At 40.3% G+C, this 17715-nt stretch overlaps 1 protein-coding gene across 8 annotated transcripts in view; it reads left to right on the top strand.

Annotated features, from left to right (window-relative positions):
- Positions 1-17715, top strand: part of ARID1B (AT-rich interaction domain 1B) — a 405685-nt gene that overhangs the window by 36102 nt on the left and 351868 nt on the right. For all 8 annotated transcript variants that reach the window (XM_082475518.1, XM_082475513.1, XM_082475516.1 and 5 more), the window contains exon 2: positions 13109-13303. In XM_082475518.1, coding sequence (XP_082331644.1) covers positions 13109-13303 — 195 coding nt within the window. The remainder of the gene's footprint in view (positions 1-13108; positions 13304-17715) is intronic.

Below are 17715 nucleotides of genomic sequence, written 5' to 3'. Positions count from 1 at the left end.
AGGAGGAAGCTGAAGTTAAGAGAATTTATGAGATCTGCCTAAGATCACACAGTAAGTGGTGAGCCAGGCTGTAGGCCAGGCAGCCTTAACTCCAGAGTCTGTGTACTTGACCTCGCTCCACTGTACCGAGCTTCTTAAGGTCCTAAGGCTGGATAGTTGCAGAGTTAGGCTCCCTCTGCAGAGCGAGCACTTAAACTGTTAATTAGTTGGCAGTCTCTCAACCCTGTTTCCTGCAACTGAAGCCTTTGTCAACCACAGTTTTGGGATATTTCTCTTTTTTATTTATACTAAGGTTTAAAAATCCCAGATATGTTTTCATTTGGGTAGTTGCTTTCCTTATTTTAAACCTGAGAACTTGATGGAGGCACTGCTAGGGGAGCTGGTCTGCTTATACCCTTTGTAGAGAAGAGGCAGGAGCAGGGTGACATGTGAAAAGTGGTGGTTATAAAAGCACTTTCTGAAACTTATAAAAACAAACAAGGAAGGGTTCTGGGTTGAAAGATGGCACGGCTCGCATCTTTCAGGGTTGGGTTGAGATCTTTTAAAAAGCCTTGTAAGGAACCTGAGGGGGCAGAAGCCTCATTACATCTTGAGGATTGAGGCTGATAACCTGCAGAGGCAATTTGTGAGAAAGGGTCTCTACCAGAGCAGGGTTTTAACCTGGGGGATCCTTTTTTATTTCTTTAGATTAAGTTTTTTTGCGGAATGGAAGCTTCCTAAGAATTTTTAGAAAAAAGTATTTAAAAGTTTGCATTCATTATGTGTTTTGCCAACTTGAGTACTTTTAGGAATAGTGCAGCAACCTCTACCCCTTCCCAGCTCCGCCTTATCACGCCCTCTTCTTTCTTCCATCCGTCGTGCTCTCTCTCCTAGTTTTTTGACATTTCCTTTGCCCTGTGGTCCTCCCCACACCGCCCGCCCCTGAGCCTGCCAGAGACCCCTGACATTGCACAGCCATTGGTGTCTCTTGGTTCTGAGCAGCTGCAGACCTCCTTGCAGACCCCTTGTGAGGGGTAATGATTATTTTGTTTGGTTTTCAGTTATCCTTGTCTTTCCTTTTTGCCCCCTCTCCTGTTTTAGCTTTTATTTTGAAGCAATTTCATATTTATAGGAAAGTTACAAGAATAGTACAGAGAAATCCCATATACCTTTTACTCTTATACATCAAATTTCAACATTTTGCTGTTTATTTTATCTGTTAATCTACCCGCCTCCCTATCTGTCTGCAGTGTATTTTCCCAGAATCATTTGAGAGTAGGTTGCATTCATAGTGCCCCTTTACTCCTTAGTGTCTCTGAGCCCTGTGTATTTCCTGGGAACAAGGTTTTTCTTTTATATACCCCAGTGCAATCATCACTGTCCCGATGCTTAACTTGGAAGCAGTGCTTTAACCTACAGTCCATGTTTTAATTTTGTCTACTCTCCTGATAGCGTCTGTATAGTAATCTTCTTTCCTTTGTTAGAGTACCCTGTCTAGGCCTTATATGTTGTGTTTAGCTGCCTTGTCTTTTTCAGTATATAAGATTTGACTATATATGAGTCATGTTAACTTTTTTCTTTGAATAATCGCATTACAGTAAGAGTCAGTATATGCTTTCACTTCATTCATGGCTCTGATAAAGTAGATCTTAAATAGGGCCACATCTCTGAAAAGCACATTTACACCAGGGGGCTGTAGCCTGTGTATCTGCACAGCAGGCATTCTTTGTCCAGCGGTAGGTAAGTCAATTGCTAACATTCATCATATTTTAATGCATTTTCTTTAATGCCAGTTTAAAGTTGTTACTTTACAAAAATTAATAAAATACTTTGAAAGAGGCACGATGGCAACCATGGAGACTGCTGGAGAAATCAGTACCTTGTCTGTCTGTCTTTAGGTTCGGCTCTGACATGTCTGTGGCATTGTTTATCCATGCAAACCACACATCAGATATCTTTAGAATGATTGTCTTTTTGAGGGCAGTATTATCTTCACTTGAAAGATGGGAAAACGAAGGCTTGGGGCACTGGCTAATTCACCCAGCATATTTCATGGCCAGTCAGAAGCAGGAGAGGGATATGAACTCAGGTCTACCCAATGTCAAACTTTATGTATTTCCATTGTACTACAGAGAGCAAATTGGATTCTGTTTGCAAAATCTGATAATTCGTAGTGGCTGCATGCCACTCCACAGGGTGAAAGATTCTGAGGCTTACTGGACTTTGGGAAAATGAATGCTAGGATTGATAAGCAGTGCCTGTCTTATGCACATTAGGGGAGGAGTAGAGGGTATCCATGCCTCATAGTGATTATTCTGGAGTTATACCTCCATATAATAATGATGATGATAAAATCTATCCCTGTTAAAAGGATGTCGTGTCGAAACTTGACTGTATTATCTCTAATTCTCTAACAACTCTATAGTGATAGTGGTAGTATTCTTGGTATGTAGCTGAGTTAACTGAGATGCAGAGAAGTTAAGAGGTGAATTGTTTTAGCATCACACAGCTTTAAAAGTGGTGGGGTTGAAATTTGACTTATTCTCACAAAAGCTTCCTTTGTTGATTTAAATCTGTATTTACATGGGAAATATACCATATTATTTCCATTTCTTAAATAAGAGCCTGCTACTAGGTTGTCAGTAGTGATACATGGATATGAACAGTATTGCGTACTTAGAGATGTAAATTTTAGAAATTGTCAACACCATGATAATAGTTTTACAGTTGTTTTGGATGGTGAGAATAACAAATCTGAGGAAAACAGAAATATATTCAATTACTATTTTGATATTCCTTTTAAATCTAATTTACTCTTGAAACAAAAAAATACGTATACGCTTTGATTTGTTCATAAAATTACTATGTTTGCTAAATTACATTTAAAAGTATAGTTTAGGGCTTCCCTGGTGGCAGAGGTTGGGAGTTGCCTGCCAATGCAGGGGATACAGGTTCGAGCCCTGGTCCGGGAAGATTCCGCATGCCGTGGAGCAACTAAGCCTGTGCGCCACAACTACTGAGCCTGCACTCTAGAGCCTGCACTCTAGAGCCCGCAAGCCACAACTACTGAGCCTGCGAGCCACAACTACTGAGCCCGTGTGCCACAACTACTGAAGCCCATGTGCCTAGAGCCCATGCTCCGCAACAAGAGAAGCCACCGCAATGAGAAGCCCGCGCGCCTCAATGAAGAGTAGCCCCCTCTCGCTGCAACTAGGGAAAGCCTGTGCGTAGCAACGAAGACCCAACAAGCCAAAAAAAAAAAAAAGTGTAGTTTAGTCAGACAGTAATTTACTCATTGAATTGACTTACAAGTTGCTGAGCTTGGGGGATTAGGCAAATAATAGGTTTTGCCAGTTTATAAAAATCAGGTAAAAACCAGGAAACCAAAACAGCCTTATATTCTTTTGTACCTAGACGATAGCTACAAATGGGTTTAATATTTGTCTTCTTCACTTCCTGTTCCTTTTTCTGTGGGACAGTCTAGTTGGGGATATTTATCAGGTAGTCACAGATATTCTTACAGACTTCGATGAGTGCTATGAAGGAAAAGCACAGTGGTTTTGGAGAGGATCCTGCCTCAGTCTGGAGCTCAGGGAGGGTTTCTCTGAGGACAGGGCTGTAGCGCTGAGTTCTGCAGGAGAGCAGAGCTCCTTCTTCGTGGAGGGAACAGCATAGTTGAAGGCCCAGTGGTGGGAAAGTATGTGGATTTTCTAAAGGCCCACAGAGGCCACCAGTATGGTTGGAGGGGGAGATTTCCTGTTGGCCTCGGTGATGTGTCCAGCTGACCAGACCTGGTGAGCGGTCGGCTGTGGTGGAGAGGAGAGAGGGGAGTCAGGAACATCCCTGGACCCTGTTTTGTGCATCTCGATGGGGGTGTCTTTCACTGAGATCACAAACAGAAGGGGAGGATCCTAGGTATCCAGGCAGGAATGTTGGGTGGCAGTTGGAAATAGAATTCTGAAGCCGAGAGAAACCAGCCAAGGGTGACACCTTTGGGGGGCACAGACATGAGGAGGTAATGGAAGCTGTGGCTTATGTGAACTTGGGAAAAGTGAAGCTTTGTCTGCAGTGATGCATGATTCTTTGCCTCTTGTACCTATTGGCCATCAGAGGCCTACAGTCTGATAGAGCCCTGCTGTTTAACCAGCGATGCAGTGTTGAGGAAGTCATTGCTCTTTCTGTTCAGCAAATGTTAATCATGCCAGGCATTCTACTGAGTGCTAGGTATGCAAAGATGAATACGGCAAAATTTCCACCTTTAATTAACAGTATGCTGGGGAGACAAGAAAATAAATGGATTAAATTACTGAGTGATTGTTTGCTCTGACTTCAATTTGCTAATTTGTTGAGAGGAAAAGAAAAAAGGTTTAGGAACCTCCCACTGTGTGATAAATCCTGTGGTACCTCATTTAATCAGTCCCCCAGCAACACCAGAGGTGAACACAACCGTGCTGTATTAAATGTGAGCCTAATTTTACGTAGCTAATAAGTAGTATAGGCAGGATTCACACCCAGGTTTGTCTGAGTCTAAGCCACCTCCCTTTCCATTGTACCTTTTTGTCTCAAATTCTAAGTGTTTTTTCTAAACTTTGGACTATATATTTTATATATTAGGAAAGATGGAGGAATTTGAAGTGGGCAGGAGGTTGTCATCCAAAGGCAGATACGGACTTGGGCGTGCATCATGAGCGTAGTGAGTGAATTGGAAGGGTGCTGTGGATGAGTGGAGTGGAAAGGGTTTTCCTAAGATTTCTAATGAAGACCTTCTTCCAAGAACTCTGATGCCTGGATTTATGTCAGGCCTTATGAATGGCACTAGTAGTTAGCCAAGGCTCTGTCCTCTCCCTTGACCTCTTCAGTATTTTTATCAGTGCCGTGGAGGGAGGCATGAATGAAATGGCATGCTGATTTAATTGTGGTTGACGTCAAGATAGGAAATGCAGTTAATATGTTAGATGTCAGGCCAGAATAAGGACCAGAAACAAGCAAAATGAAAATAAGCAGAGATAAAAATTTCTGCCACTTGAGTCAGCTCACCAACTGTATAATAGGAGATGGGGGAGGTAGGGTTCCGTCACAGCTGATGGGGCGGATCAAGGGCGTGATGGGTCTGTCAAATAATACAGGTCTGAGGCCAGATTTGTACTAATGTAGGATCTGGAGAAGAAGCAAAGTCCTCCGCATGATATGTTTTGTGTAAAGAGGACTAAAAACTGGCATATTTAGCTCAGAAAAGGGAAATAGATATAGCTATCTTCAAATATTCTACGAAAGGATCAAAGTAACAAAACCAATGGGTGTAAATTACAAGTAACAGATTTTTGTTATATAGAAGGAAGAAATTCATAACATTCATGGTTGCAGACACTTTTAGGGGATTCATACGTACATCATGTATGGACCTATGAGGTTCTTTTCAGTTCTCAGATTCTGTGTTTCATTGATAAATCCTTTTATCAGGGTGCCTTAAGAATTGTGTGATCAAATGATAATGTATTAAAGTGCTTTGGAAATCATGGTAGATGTTGGTCATTATATGATTATGCAGGTCAGGAGGGTCTTTGGATGGGTTTCTAGAGGATATTACACGAACCTCTGACACTATATGCTAAATTTGAGATGTATATACATCTGGGATGTGTTTTTTTAAAAAAAAGAGTGTCCTTAAGAGTTCAAGAATCACAGCTTCTGATTGCTACTTTTTATGGGTAGTTTATGGAAGTTAGTTTATATACATAGGTAACAACCTATTAATATTTTATTTCTAATTTTAATAATTCTGAAAAGTAAAAATCCAGTGATATTTTAGATTTTTAGATTAGGGATAAAATTTTAAATGTGGTTAGGAAAAAATATTGTGCCTTCTACTCCTGTTTTGTTTAATGATGTATATGTGAAAAACAAACTTCTTTATTTAAAACGGTAAATCAGAACATGTTTATTTCAGATAAAAACTGCTCAAATAAAAGTTGTCTATAATCCCACCTTTACAAAAAAAAATTTTTATCATCCCCTTGCCCCCTTCCTTCAGATCTCATTTTGTGGCTCCACAAATATGTATGTTCCCTGTAACTTGCCTTAAGGAAACCAAACGAAAAACAGAAATATTGACAATGGTCCTCTTTCCAAGTCAGTATGTGAGTATTTCGGTTCCTCCCTGCCCCTCCTCTCATGTTGTGAATTGATGCCATTCATGGTTAGAGGGCATCCGTAATTTGATAGTTCTTAGAGCCAAGAACAAAACAGCCTTTCCTGCCTTGTCTGATGTCTTAGAATTCCAGTTCTTGATCCTTCCTGTACCGTTGTAGAATGTGGCAAATATTCCTGACTGACCAGAGGAGAACCTACAGTGTATTGATAACCAAAGTTGAAGTTTCAGTGTTTTAGTTCGAGTCTTAATAAACAGGCACTATTTTGCCGTTAATAGAAGTAAAAATAAAAAAGTGGTTTTAGATGCTGGGTTGCATTTTTTTTCTACCTGATTCCCACGATCGTACACAGAGGCGTGATACAGCAGAAGGAAATGTGGACCTGAGTAAGGAGACCTGCACTAGTACTGCAGCCCTGGGCCAGTCCCCACAGCTCCAAGCCTCCATTACGTCATCTTCGGTAATTGGATTCTGTGGTAGTAGTGACAGTGGTAACTGAGAATCTTGGTATTTTCTGGCTTGAAGGGAATATGAATGAAGTGAGGGGAGACTATTTAGTGCCCCGCGCCTGTTTTTGACTTAAACTGATTTTAATGCCATTAGGAGAAGAACTTGACTACTAATGTTGCATTATATATTATCTTTGACTTTACATGCGTCTTCTGCATGTGTGTACAGATATTGGTTAGTGAGTTTCACTTTTTATTTTCGAGAACAGTTTATGTGATCAGTCCTCATCCCCAGGCAGTTATGAGGCACCATGATCATCCTGAGTCATTTGTGCTATATGCTGAGTGAGACATAAAAAAGTACAAAGCATGGACGTTGCCATTTTAGTCTCCTTGGGAGTTAAGAAGTAACACATAAAAATGAAAAAAACGGTACATGAGTTAAATATCAATATAAGGCAACCCAGAAGTCGGTTACAGCCTGCATAGGAGAGATTCTGGCAGGCCCCACAGATAGTGTTACTGGGGTGTGGTGAAGGGGAAAGCTCTCTGGTCCTTGATCCGGGGCTTGAGTGAGCTTGGGTGTAGACAGGCAAAGAGAAGAGCAAGAGCGTCCTCCTGCTTGTGTGTGCTGGAAGTGCGAGTGTCGGTGCGGGGATGGAGGCGGCCAAACGTGGGACAGCTGTGTCCCGTCCACCCCCGTCCCCCAGCAAGCCATGGTAGTGTTTGCAGGATGCCTGGGAAAAAAACAGGCATTTCATAGTTATATTTAGACATCATCGCAGAAAAGTCAACATAGATTGCTTCGCGATATGACAGCCACTACTTACAGGTCACTCTGGCTGGCCCTGATCGTTATCAGCTGAGTTTTCACACAGCTGTAATTCATGCACATCACTCTTAAACATTTGACATTGTTTTATACGTACTTTTCCATGTCCCTGTCCATTCCACTATGCTGATATATTATGGCTCATTCTCATATTCTATAATCCTTGAATAGTTGGGTTGTTTCAGTTTTCTTCTTTGAACAACTAGTCGCTCTGAGATCCTTTTAGTTCTCACTAATTCAGTTTTCATTATAATTGTGAGGCAGGTATTCTTTCTCGCATTTAGTGAGTGAGAAAACTAAGAAATAAGCACCAATATTCAGAGTCACACAGTGGTAGTAAGTGTTGGGATAAGGGTGTGGACCCTCTCTGAGTCCAAAGTCCATGCTTTCCCCACAGGACAGACCATGCTTTCTCCCTTCAGTATTAGAAATCATGTAGCTGCAGACAAATTTGGATAAATAGCACCCCTGCCCCATTCAAGAGGGTATTATAGTTGGAACAAGATATAATTTTTGAAGCTTTTGTTTAAAGCTTCTTGTCATAATGGGCTTCCCTGGCGGCTCAGTGGTTAAGAATCTGCCTGCCAATGCAGGGGGCATGGGTTCAATCCCTAGTCTGGGAAGATCCCACATTCCGCGGAGCAGCTAAGCCCGTGCGCCACAACTACTGAGCCTGTTCTCTAGAGCCTGTGAGCCACAACTACTGAGCCCACGTGCTACAACTACTGAGCCCACGTGCCACAACTGCTGAAGCCCATGTGCCTAGAGCCCGTGCTCCGCAACAAGAGAAACCACCGCAATGAGAAGCCTGCGCACCGCAACGAAGAGTAGCCCCTGCTCGCCACAACTAGAGAAAGCCCACGTGCAGCAATGAAGACCCAACAGAGCCCAAAAATAAATAAATAAAATAAAAATTAAAAGAAAAAAAAAGCTTCTTGTCATATTATCCTTCAGAAAGAGTTTACCACTGCTTTATACATACTAGTTCAAATACTCATTTATTCACATTGGGTTTTATTATTTTTGTCATTTATTATTTTTGTCATTTCATACGTAATGGAGTATTACTTCAAAAGTTTTCTTTAGTTGCTGGTAAGACAGAACATTTTCCCAAATAATGATTCAAAAGGGGGAGAGTTTTTCTTTCCTTGAGCTCTTGTTTAATCCAGATACATAGATATGATTATAGATCAAGAAGATGTGATAGTTCTTCTTTCTGTGGGTTTTTCAATGCCTTTCTTCAATTTGTGGTTTAAGGAATTTGGCTGAAAAAATTGTGAAATATTATATTCAAAGAAACTACTAATAAGATATCCCCTTAACTTGATATTTAGGAGTGAATACAGTTACGTAGATATCTTTATTATAAATACTTGTGTACGCATACTCTGAAAGAGTGATAATGAGGGAATATCTAAGTATAAAAAGCATCAAGTATATCTAAAGGATGCTAAAAATATATAGGGACTTGTTCTTTAACTTGGATAATCTTTAAAGGGTAGGTGGATTTCCAGGCCAGCCTCTGAAAACCTATTTAACCTATAATACAGCCTAACTGTGCTACCTAATATGTCTAGAATCTATATTCAAATATATATTTAAAAAATATACTTCGTACTCCTTCTTATTTAGTCGTCCCAGGGATGGGAAACCTTCTGAGACTTTAGAGGATGTAGGCAGCAGTGGCAGCTTGCCAGAAGGAGATCCAGGAAAGAGTGTGTGTGTGTGTGTGTGTGTGTGTGTGTGTGTGTGTGTGTGTGTGTGAGAGAGAGAGAGGGGGGAGGGGGAGGGAGAGAGAGTTATAACTCATACATACATAACTACATATCTAAAAACTTATTTGAATAAGGAAGAGTTACAAGAAAGTCTTATCAAGTAATAAAATTCATTAGAAGCTGAGTAACTAAACATAGACTAGTTATGTTAAGACCTCTTTGAAAATGGGCTGGACACCATTGTGACTCTAAAAGCACTTGTCTTATTTTATGGAATTGAAGTCCAAATTGCAGCAGTTGTGGAATGGTAACTAGAAAGGAAAAATGTGCTTGGAATAACATATTTAGAGAAATATTTGAGGACAATTCTTAATGAGGTTGTCTCTGATATAACACAAATTATATGTGAGAATTGAAAATGGTGATACTGTAGAATCAATAGAAGGGTAGATGATAAAAATACAAAGTTGTTTTGGGTTAGATGTGACTATGAGAAGTGAATTGTTTTTTGGAAAAGTCTTAGATTTGATCTGGGTTTTGTTTTCTTTAAGGAGAGAGTAGTAAAAAGCAGGGGTTGAGATCCTGCAGTGGTACATATTTAGTGTTAAAAATAGCCATAGTACACAGTGGGATGAATTTGGATTGTGGTTGAATATTTAATAATAGGCCATAAGTAGAGAAGGTTAAAATTAAATAATTTGCACTGTGTAAGTATCTTGTTTTCATATCTGAATCTCACTGAAAGGCATTTGATGCATTTTGAGAGGTAGAGATAATCTGTATTTCATGCTTTCGATTTTCAGAAATCTCAGGGTTAAGCTAACATTTTGACATGGGTGCAAATTAACTGAATTTTAAGTAGGGCTGTGAGAGTTTATGGCAGTGATGAGAAAGATATTACAAAACAGTTTCAGTCACTGATAAGATGAATTTGCTGCACTGTTACCTATAGCATTAAAATATAGACATTCCAATCATTTTCCCATTTTAAATTTCTGCTTTAATTAAACCAGTTTGGGTCGTGCACTATTTAAAGTCAAGTAAGCAGACCTTTCCTATGCCCTGGCTAATTCAGATTGAATGTGAAGATAGGGCTGCCTCGGGCCCCATATTGGAAATTTAGCCTGAAATCTGATTTACTCTCTGTGGGCCATTCATTCACTCTGCGGATTCTAGCATCACCAGCTCAGCCTTGATTTTCACACTTTCATAGAAAGTTTTATTTTATCTTTTGAAAGAAAGTGTGGAAAATCATTACATTTTGCTTTTCTTAGGCATAAATTCTAATTTAAATCATTCTGAGAAAACTTAATTCTTAGTTTTCAATTTTAGTTTCATTACGTGAGGTCACCATGTATGTTTGTATGTTGAATTGTGAAGTCAGCACACAGTTTGTGTAACATCAGTATATTGTTTGAGCAATTTCTGTCATAGTAAGTAAACGTTTTTCTTGACTGGTGAAAGTAGCACAGTTAAAATTACATGAAATTGTGAATTTTGAGCAGAACTGTTTGGCCTACACATATCTTCATTCAGGTGAGATCAGTTCCTGGCAAATTCCTATGAACCCCTCAGGACTAAGCTCAGGTATTTCTGTAGGTAGGCTTTGTTAAAACTCACACCCACTGGCATGCTCTCTCCTCACGGTCCCTTCAGGATGTCTGCTGGGTTGCTCTGGCGTCTTTGTTCGGCCTGTTCACCTCTCCAGGACAGCCGCCGACACTTGTGCACTGTTTGCTTCCAGTGCCCTGCATAGTGCACACGGTAGATGCTTAGTAAATGTGTGATGAGTGGATTACTCAAGTCACTGAAATGAGCACCAGGGTACCCCTAAGAAGGAGGGAGGGCAGAGACTGCGGGCAGCCTTGGGGGATGTGTAGGAGGAGGGAGGACTGGGGGTTCTTGTAGCTTTCCCACCTTGGGTTTGGGGTCTACACTCCTGGCTCCCCCTCACCTCCTATTCATGCTCAGCTCCTGGTCTTCCAGGAGCTGCCCTCACCTCTGCAACAAGACTGCCCTCGCCCAGCTCAGCAGTCACCTCCCAGTCATGAGGCGTAGCCAGAGCTTTAGCCCTCACCTGTTGGACTCCTGGGCTGCAGTTGGCATGTTGCTACACCTGCTCCCTTCTCCTCCATAGCACCATGCTCTCTACAACCTCTAACTACATTTTCTGACCATTCTTTTGGCCTTGTTGCGGCCTCCTTTTCCTGCCTTCCTTCTACCCATTGTTCTCTTTTCATATATTCTTCCTGGGTAGAGTCCTTGAGTTTTATGTGCTTCATACTGATTAATTCATCCAGTATTTATTGAGGATTTACTGTGTGCCAGGTGCACTGTTTGACTTGTGTCCTGGAGATATAATGCGAGTGAGTAAAACAGAAATCGCTGCCCTCCAGGAGCATATATTCTCTGTATGCTGACTTCCCTATTTATGATTCTAGGTCAGACCTTACTCCCCAAGCTGGAAACTCACGGTGGCTCTTCCTTCTGGGTATTTTCACCTGGATTTCCTTATAGGAACCTCGATTTTAATATGCAGAATAGTGAAGGCTCCTGCCCCCTGGGGAGGGTTGATCTGCTTCTACTGCTGCATGCTGTCTCACCTGGCGTCTTATCATCTGTTAAGCCACCCTTGACACCTGTCTTCCATCACTCACAAGTCGTGCTGTGTTTCCATTCTCTTACTTGAATCTGGGCTTGCTTTTTGCCCGGCACTGCTACCAGCCCAGGACCTCAGCTCACCTGCCTCTGTGGCAGCCCACCCTGGCTCCAGGCAGCTGCCAAGAGAGTGGTCCTTCCGGAAGGCGGATCTGACTCTAGCTGTCTGTTAAAAGCACCCGGTGGTTTATCCCCAAGGTACAATCTGAAGCCTTTAAAATGGCATGTAAGGCTCACCCATCTACTGGCTTCTGCCTGCTCCAGCTGCTGCTTTGCTTCGTCTGGATCTAAACTGTGTATGTTTCCTCACACATGCCAGGCAGCTCAGCTCCCTTGAGCCTGTGCTTTATGCTGTTTCTTCTGCTCTGTGGTACTCTGTGCCCTGGCCCCCCCCCCCCCCACCTTGAATGTGGCTTCTTCCATTTACCCTGCTCATCTTCAAGCCTTCCTGAGAGTCCCCGTGTACTCAGTGTGAACATAGAGTCTGGCACACAGTAGGCATCAGTATATGGTTTTGGAAGGAAGGAAGGAGGTATCTGTAGGCCTTTGTAGCACCGCGGTGAGGGACTTCCGCCACCACCGCTTTGCTCCTTTGAAGCACCCAGGGCATGAAAGCGCAGACTGAGGCTCCAGTTCGGCTCTCCTGAATGGCCTTGGCCCTGAGGCCCATGGGCTGACTCACCAAGCCAAAAATAAAACTCAAAGTCTAGTTTTGAACTGGTTATGTTTGGTAAGACGCTTACTTGCATAGAGAAGGTGCCTTGTGACTCAGTCTGGGTGCTTATTCATGTGCACTAGTGATCTTTGAAAATTTTTACCCTAGACATTCTGTGTTATCTAAAATCTATCCTTTCACTTTCTAATGAGCACTGAGATGCATTAATGTTTGATCAGGACTTGCAGACTCAGGTCTAAAATAAAGTAATTGTTCTAAGAATACTTTGAAGTCAGAAAGGGTTCCTAACCACTCGCTGTGCTTTGCCTTTGTTACTAGTAAGCTGAAAGGAGCTGGGTGAGGTTAACTCTCATGCCCGTTTCCTAGATGCGTAGTAGAATTTTAGATGGACGCAAAATCTTTCCTTATATTGTTTGCTCCAGATCCCTCTTAATTATTAAAGCCTTGCTAAAAGTAAAAAAAATTAAATGTCTTATATCCACCTAGGTTTTTTTCTTAATGTTTTTCTGGGTTTTATTTGTCAGGTCATCGTTTTTAATATTTTCAAAAGAAAGGATAGTTGCGTTTTTAATGTATGTGTTAGCATAGCAAACTTTCTGCCTTTGTAATAATGACTTAATAAGCCTACTTCTTCGTGTATTTCTTCACAGGGCAGCCCAATGGATCCCATGGTGATGAAGAGACCTCAGCTGTATGGGATGGGCAGTAACCCTCATTCTCAGCCACAGCAGAGCAGCCCTTACCCGGCAGGTTCCTACGGCCCCCCAGGCCCACAGCGGTATCCAATTGGCATTCAAGGTCGGACCCCAGGGGCCATGGGAGGAATGCAGTACCCACAGCAGCAGGTTTGTGCTAGTTTTTACTCCACTTCCCCGCACAATTGGTCCTAGTTTTGTCTTTGTCTTTTACTGTCTACCGAAGATTAGTTTTGAGAGTATTGGGGGGCATTTCACTGATTTTTCTCTACTCTTTAAAAAATTTTTATAGTTTCTTGAAATAATCACAGGTACAATTCCCCCCCCCCCCCCCCCCCCCCCCACCTTTTAAAGAAAGAAAAGTGACCTTCTTAGAGCAAAGTGGACAGAATTCCTGTTTGGTAGAAAGCCTGTGTTACCAGCTGCTATATTTGAAAGATTGACTGTGTCATCATTTTGCAGCAAATTATATAGATCTAAGCCCCAAAGTGAACTTGGCTTTCTAATATTTCTGATGTCAGACAGTGTCAGATTTTGAGCTGTGAATAAACTTCTTAGGGTGAAGTTTTAAGTCATTTAAAGGTCTTTCTCATAAAGATGGCATCAGCTTAAAATTTTTTTAGTCTCCCCAAAAGTTATTTTGCTTTTATTTCTTGACGTATTTCTTTTTTTTGTTTTTTTTTTTTACACTTTAAAAAAATCTTTATTAACTCCAATATGGGTTTAAATTCTGCTGTCATAATTTGGGTTCCCTTGAAATTTTTCCATTTTTTTTTTTTTTCACACACACACACTGTATTTTATTTTTACAAGAGATAAATAGACTGACACCAAGCATTGTACATGGATGACCACAACAAAAGCAACAATGATTGCAATTACCAAACATGAAACACACTCATACTATGTCTTGACGTATTTCTTATAAGAGAATTTGATGTGTATCAGTTTTCTTAGGTTTGATGGGTTTTGTGTTTTTACATAAACAAAAAAGAGTTTTTCTACTTTTAAAAAAATATATTCTTCTCCTTTTTCTCTAGAATCAAGTAGTTGGAGTTACCTTAAATGACCATCTACCTTCTGGCAGTAGTAAGCCTGTACAGTCTCTTGGATACTGGAGAGTATATCCTTGTAATGTTGCCATGAGGAGATTCAGACTTGTTGTAGGGTATTTAGTTTCTAGGAGCACCAGAAAGGCTGATTTATAAATTCCCACACCATGCCTTTAACCTGGTGGTGCATCGGGCTGATACCCTGGTTGTTTTCCTGCCCCCAGATAGGTTATTCCACAGTGTTGCCAAGCAACCCGTTCCAGAGTTTCACAGTACTTCCTCTCAGGAAATTCTTCCCGATGTTTGACCAAAAATCACTGTGGAAAAAAGATTGGATAGAACTTTTGTTCTCTCTAAAGTGAATGTGGAGAATGATATATCATACTTTATATGCTCCATAGCTGTGTCCTAAAAGTTCACAGATAAATGGCACTTGAGCCCTGTCTTTTTAGAGACTGAAAATGGTCTTTCCTCTTTATCTTAGTTTGTCCTTTGGCGATATTTTTACTAAGGCAGTTGTAAGGAAAGATAGAAGCCGCTCAGCCTTTGAATCCCAGCTGTTGGTTCTTTAAATGGCCTTCGTTATTGTCAGAAGTTCTCACCCCTTGTTTACTAAAGATTGGCCACTCAGAATTTTAGCAGTCAGTTGCATACTTAATTGTATTGTAATTTTATTCAACATTACTCCTTTCTTCCAGTAATACTTCGCTGCCTAGGGTAAAATTCTTTAGTTGAGGCTGCTAATTATGAGAGGGAGATAATTTGTAAATGATTGAAAAGTAGGATGAGAGTTGTGATTTTTTTTTCCCTCTCTCTTTCTCTCTTCCTTTTATTTTATTTTATTTATTTTTAGATTTTAAAGCTAATTTTCCCTTAGTTGAGGGGAAGAAGGCCCAGGCAGCCAGCTGAATAAAGTCCTGATTCTACTCTACAGCTGATTTCATTTGGGGGCTGACAGTTCTGTATGATACTCTGGCCACAGGAAGAGAGTAGAGACAGAAGGGTAGTTGAGAAATAGCAGGACGGGTGGAGGGAAGTAGATGCCGCCACTCCCTGTTCCTGCACCTTCCTTTGCACCATGTTTTCCTGAAGGGAAATTTGAGAGTCATTTCAAAAGGAGCTGTTCATGGCAAGCTACTGGATGAACCTTTACCTTTTTCTCTGAATGAGTTAAAGTCTTTTTCGAAGTTTAAGATGTTGGTTTATTTTGCAATCCCAAAGTGGGAATCTAACAAATGGAGATGTGTGAAGAATGATTACCTAGGAATATTTTTTTCATTATTTTCTTCCCACATATGTAAGGCTAAAAGTAGAGGACATACACAGTTACATAGAATAACCTTAGTTTTCTTGTTTTATTTAATCCTGGTGGATTTTACATACTTTCAAAATCCAGTAACTCTCGGATTTATTTGAAGGGACAAATTGATAAAGGTTACCCACCAAGTATTTTAACAAATTTTTAATTAAGATTTTAGATTAGGTATTTTACTGGTAACCCCCCAAAATGCCTAATTCTGATTAAGCACAGATCTTTCTGATAATGAAAGAAAAATAAGGTATCTGGTACGAAATTGAATGCCCTTGCTGTCAAACTTCCATACTGAGTTAATCATAATCAAACGTTCTAAATAATCTTTATTGCTTTTTTACTTTTTCATTTAGTTATAATACGACCTTGAAGTATTGTTTTTTGTTTTGAAACCTAAAAGGCTAAAAAAAACTGCTAATGCATTTTTGAATGTGTGTAACATTTTAAAGGGGACACACAGCATAGTACCAAGTTCATGTGATCAGTTAGGTGTAGGCTAATTAATAGCTTTGGAAAGGAAAAAAAATAATGCGGGTTTTGGTAAAGGTTATTAGAACACATTTATTTTGTTAGCTTTAGTCTGTGTCCGTTGGTGAGGAATTTTCGGTGAGTTGCTTCATTTGCGAATTTTGGATAATTATAAATTTGGTCCACAAACAAGGTCCTGGCACAGTGATTGGCTGCCAGTCCTATCCATCTTCTCTTAGTGCTGATGTAATTGGCTAAGCATTGTTGTGGTCATGGCTGCTAATGTTCTTCAGGGAAAAAGTTGGAAGATAATGATGACATTGAGTTTTTATTGAGTGGCCATCACCACCTAGGCATGACTTTACTTTGGATGGCCTCCAAAGCTTTCTGTGCTTGGTTTGTGAACCTCTAATGAGCTGAATCCAGTTCTTTTAATATTGCTCATACATTTCTGCAAAGGATTAAAATGTAGGAATTCAAGTTTGTATATTGAGTTGCCCACTTACTAGCTGAGTGGTAAGTTGTCTTTGGCTCAGGGGTCACAGTTTGATTCCTGGCTGGCGTTCTACTCCTGTGACAGGAATTTTAAATGAGTATTCTGTTAGAAAGAACCACAGTGCTTATATGAAATTTAACATGCATAGTATCACTGCTTACTTTTTGTCTCGGAGAGTTAGGGGGAACTGGCCATTGAGTGTTGGATTTTAGTATTAACTTGGGGATTCTTGATTTGTATAGTGATAATTTTATTTTTGAAATATACTCATGACTGGGTCTTTGAAGCATGATGTGATAATAGTACGTCATTTTGGTATTTATTAACTGGAACTAGACTTGTGGTCTTTCACTTGCTGATTCTCTCACATCATCAGGCAAATACATGGTAAACAGATTAGTTTTGCACGGTGTCCTAAAAACTAGTCTACTTGGGTTTTTATTGAGCTGAGAGGGGAAATGAATTTTCTGTGCCTCTGTGGAGAATGTTCTGCCTCTAGGCTCCTGGAATTCAAACCTGGGGATGGTTAACAGAAGTACACTGGTTGATTTCATCTAATACGGAGCTACACAGAGGATGTATAATCTTTAAGGTTACTAGAATCTGACTCTGACTTTTTTAGATTTTGTTTTTTTAAACTTAGACACCAATGTATCCTTTGCTTGATCAGGGATGTGGGTGAGCAAATGTTTTATTTCAGTTTTCTTGTCCTTTGCGATCATAAATGTATACACAGGCCTATGCTGACTTGCTTTAAAAAAGATTTGTCATATAAAAGAAATAACACCGAGAAGAAATAGGTTACAGAAGCGAAGTTTTATTTATTTGTGTCAAGCTGATTTCAGTTATGTGGTCTGAGATTTTTCTCGAGTTATCAAGGGTTATTGGACTGATATTTTAACTCTCCATATCTTGTTGCAGATGTTTGTATAACCTGATACCTGTTGGAATTATAAAACCAGGGAAGGAGAAAAAGGGCGAAGTGAGAGATGTATAAGTTCATGAGTGCCTTTGCAATGGGAAAACATGACTTTTTAGTTTTTAAAAACATCTGTATTGCGAAGACCTTTACAACAACAAGAATATGGAATATAATTATTGCTTTGAAAGATATCGTGGCAAAATTAAATAGAACTTGTTATTTTTGTTAAGGTGACCCATCTGAACTTATCACTTTCAATCTAAATAACAACTGAATTCAACACTGAGGTTGTTTTGAAAAAGACTTTAAAAA

This window comes from Balaenoptera physalus (assembly GCF_965194825.1).
Source record: "Balaenoptera physalus genome assembly, chromosome: 9".
NCBI lineage: Eukaryota > Metazoa > Chordata > Mammalia > Artiodactyla > Balaenopteridae > Balaenoptera > Balaenoptera physalus.
This window is presented reverse-complemented; position numbering and strand designations above follow the sequence as displayed.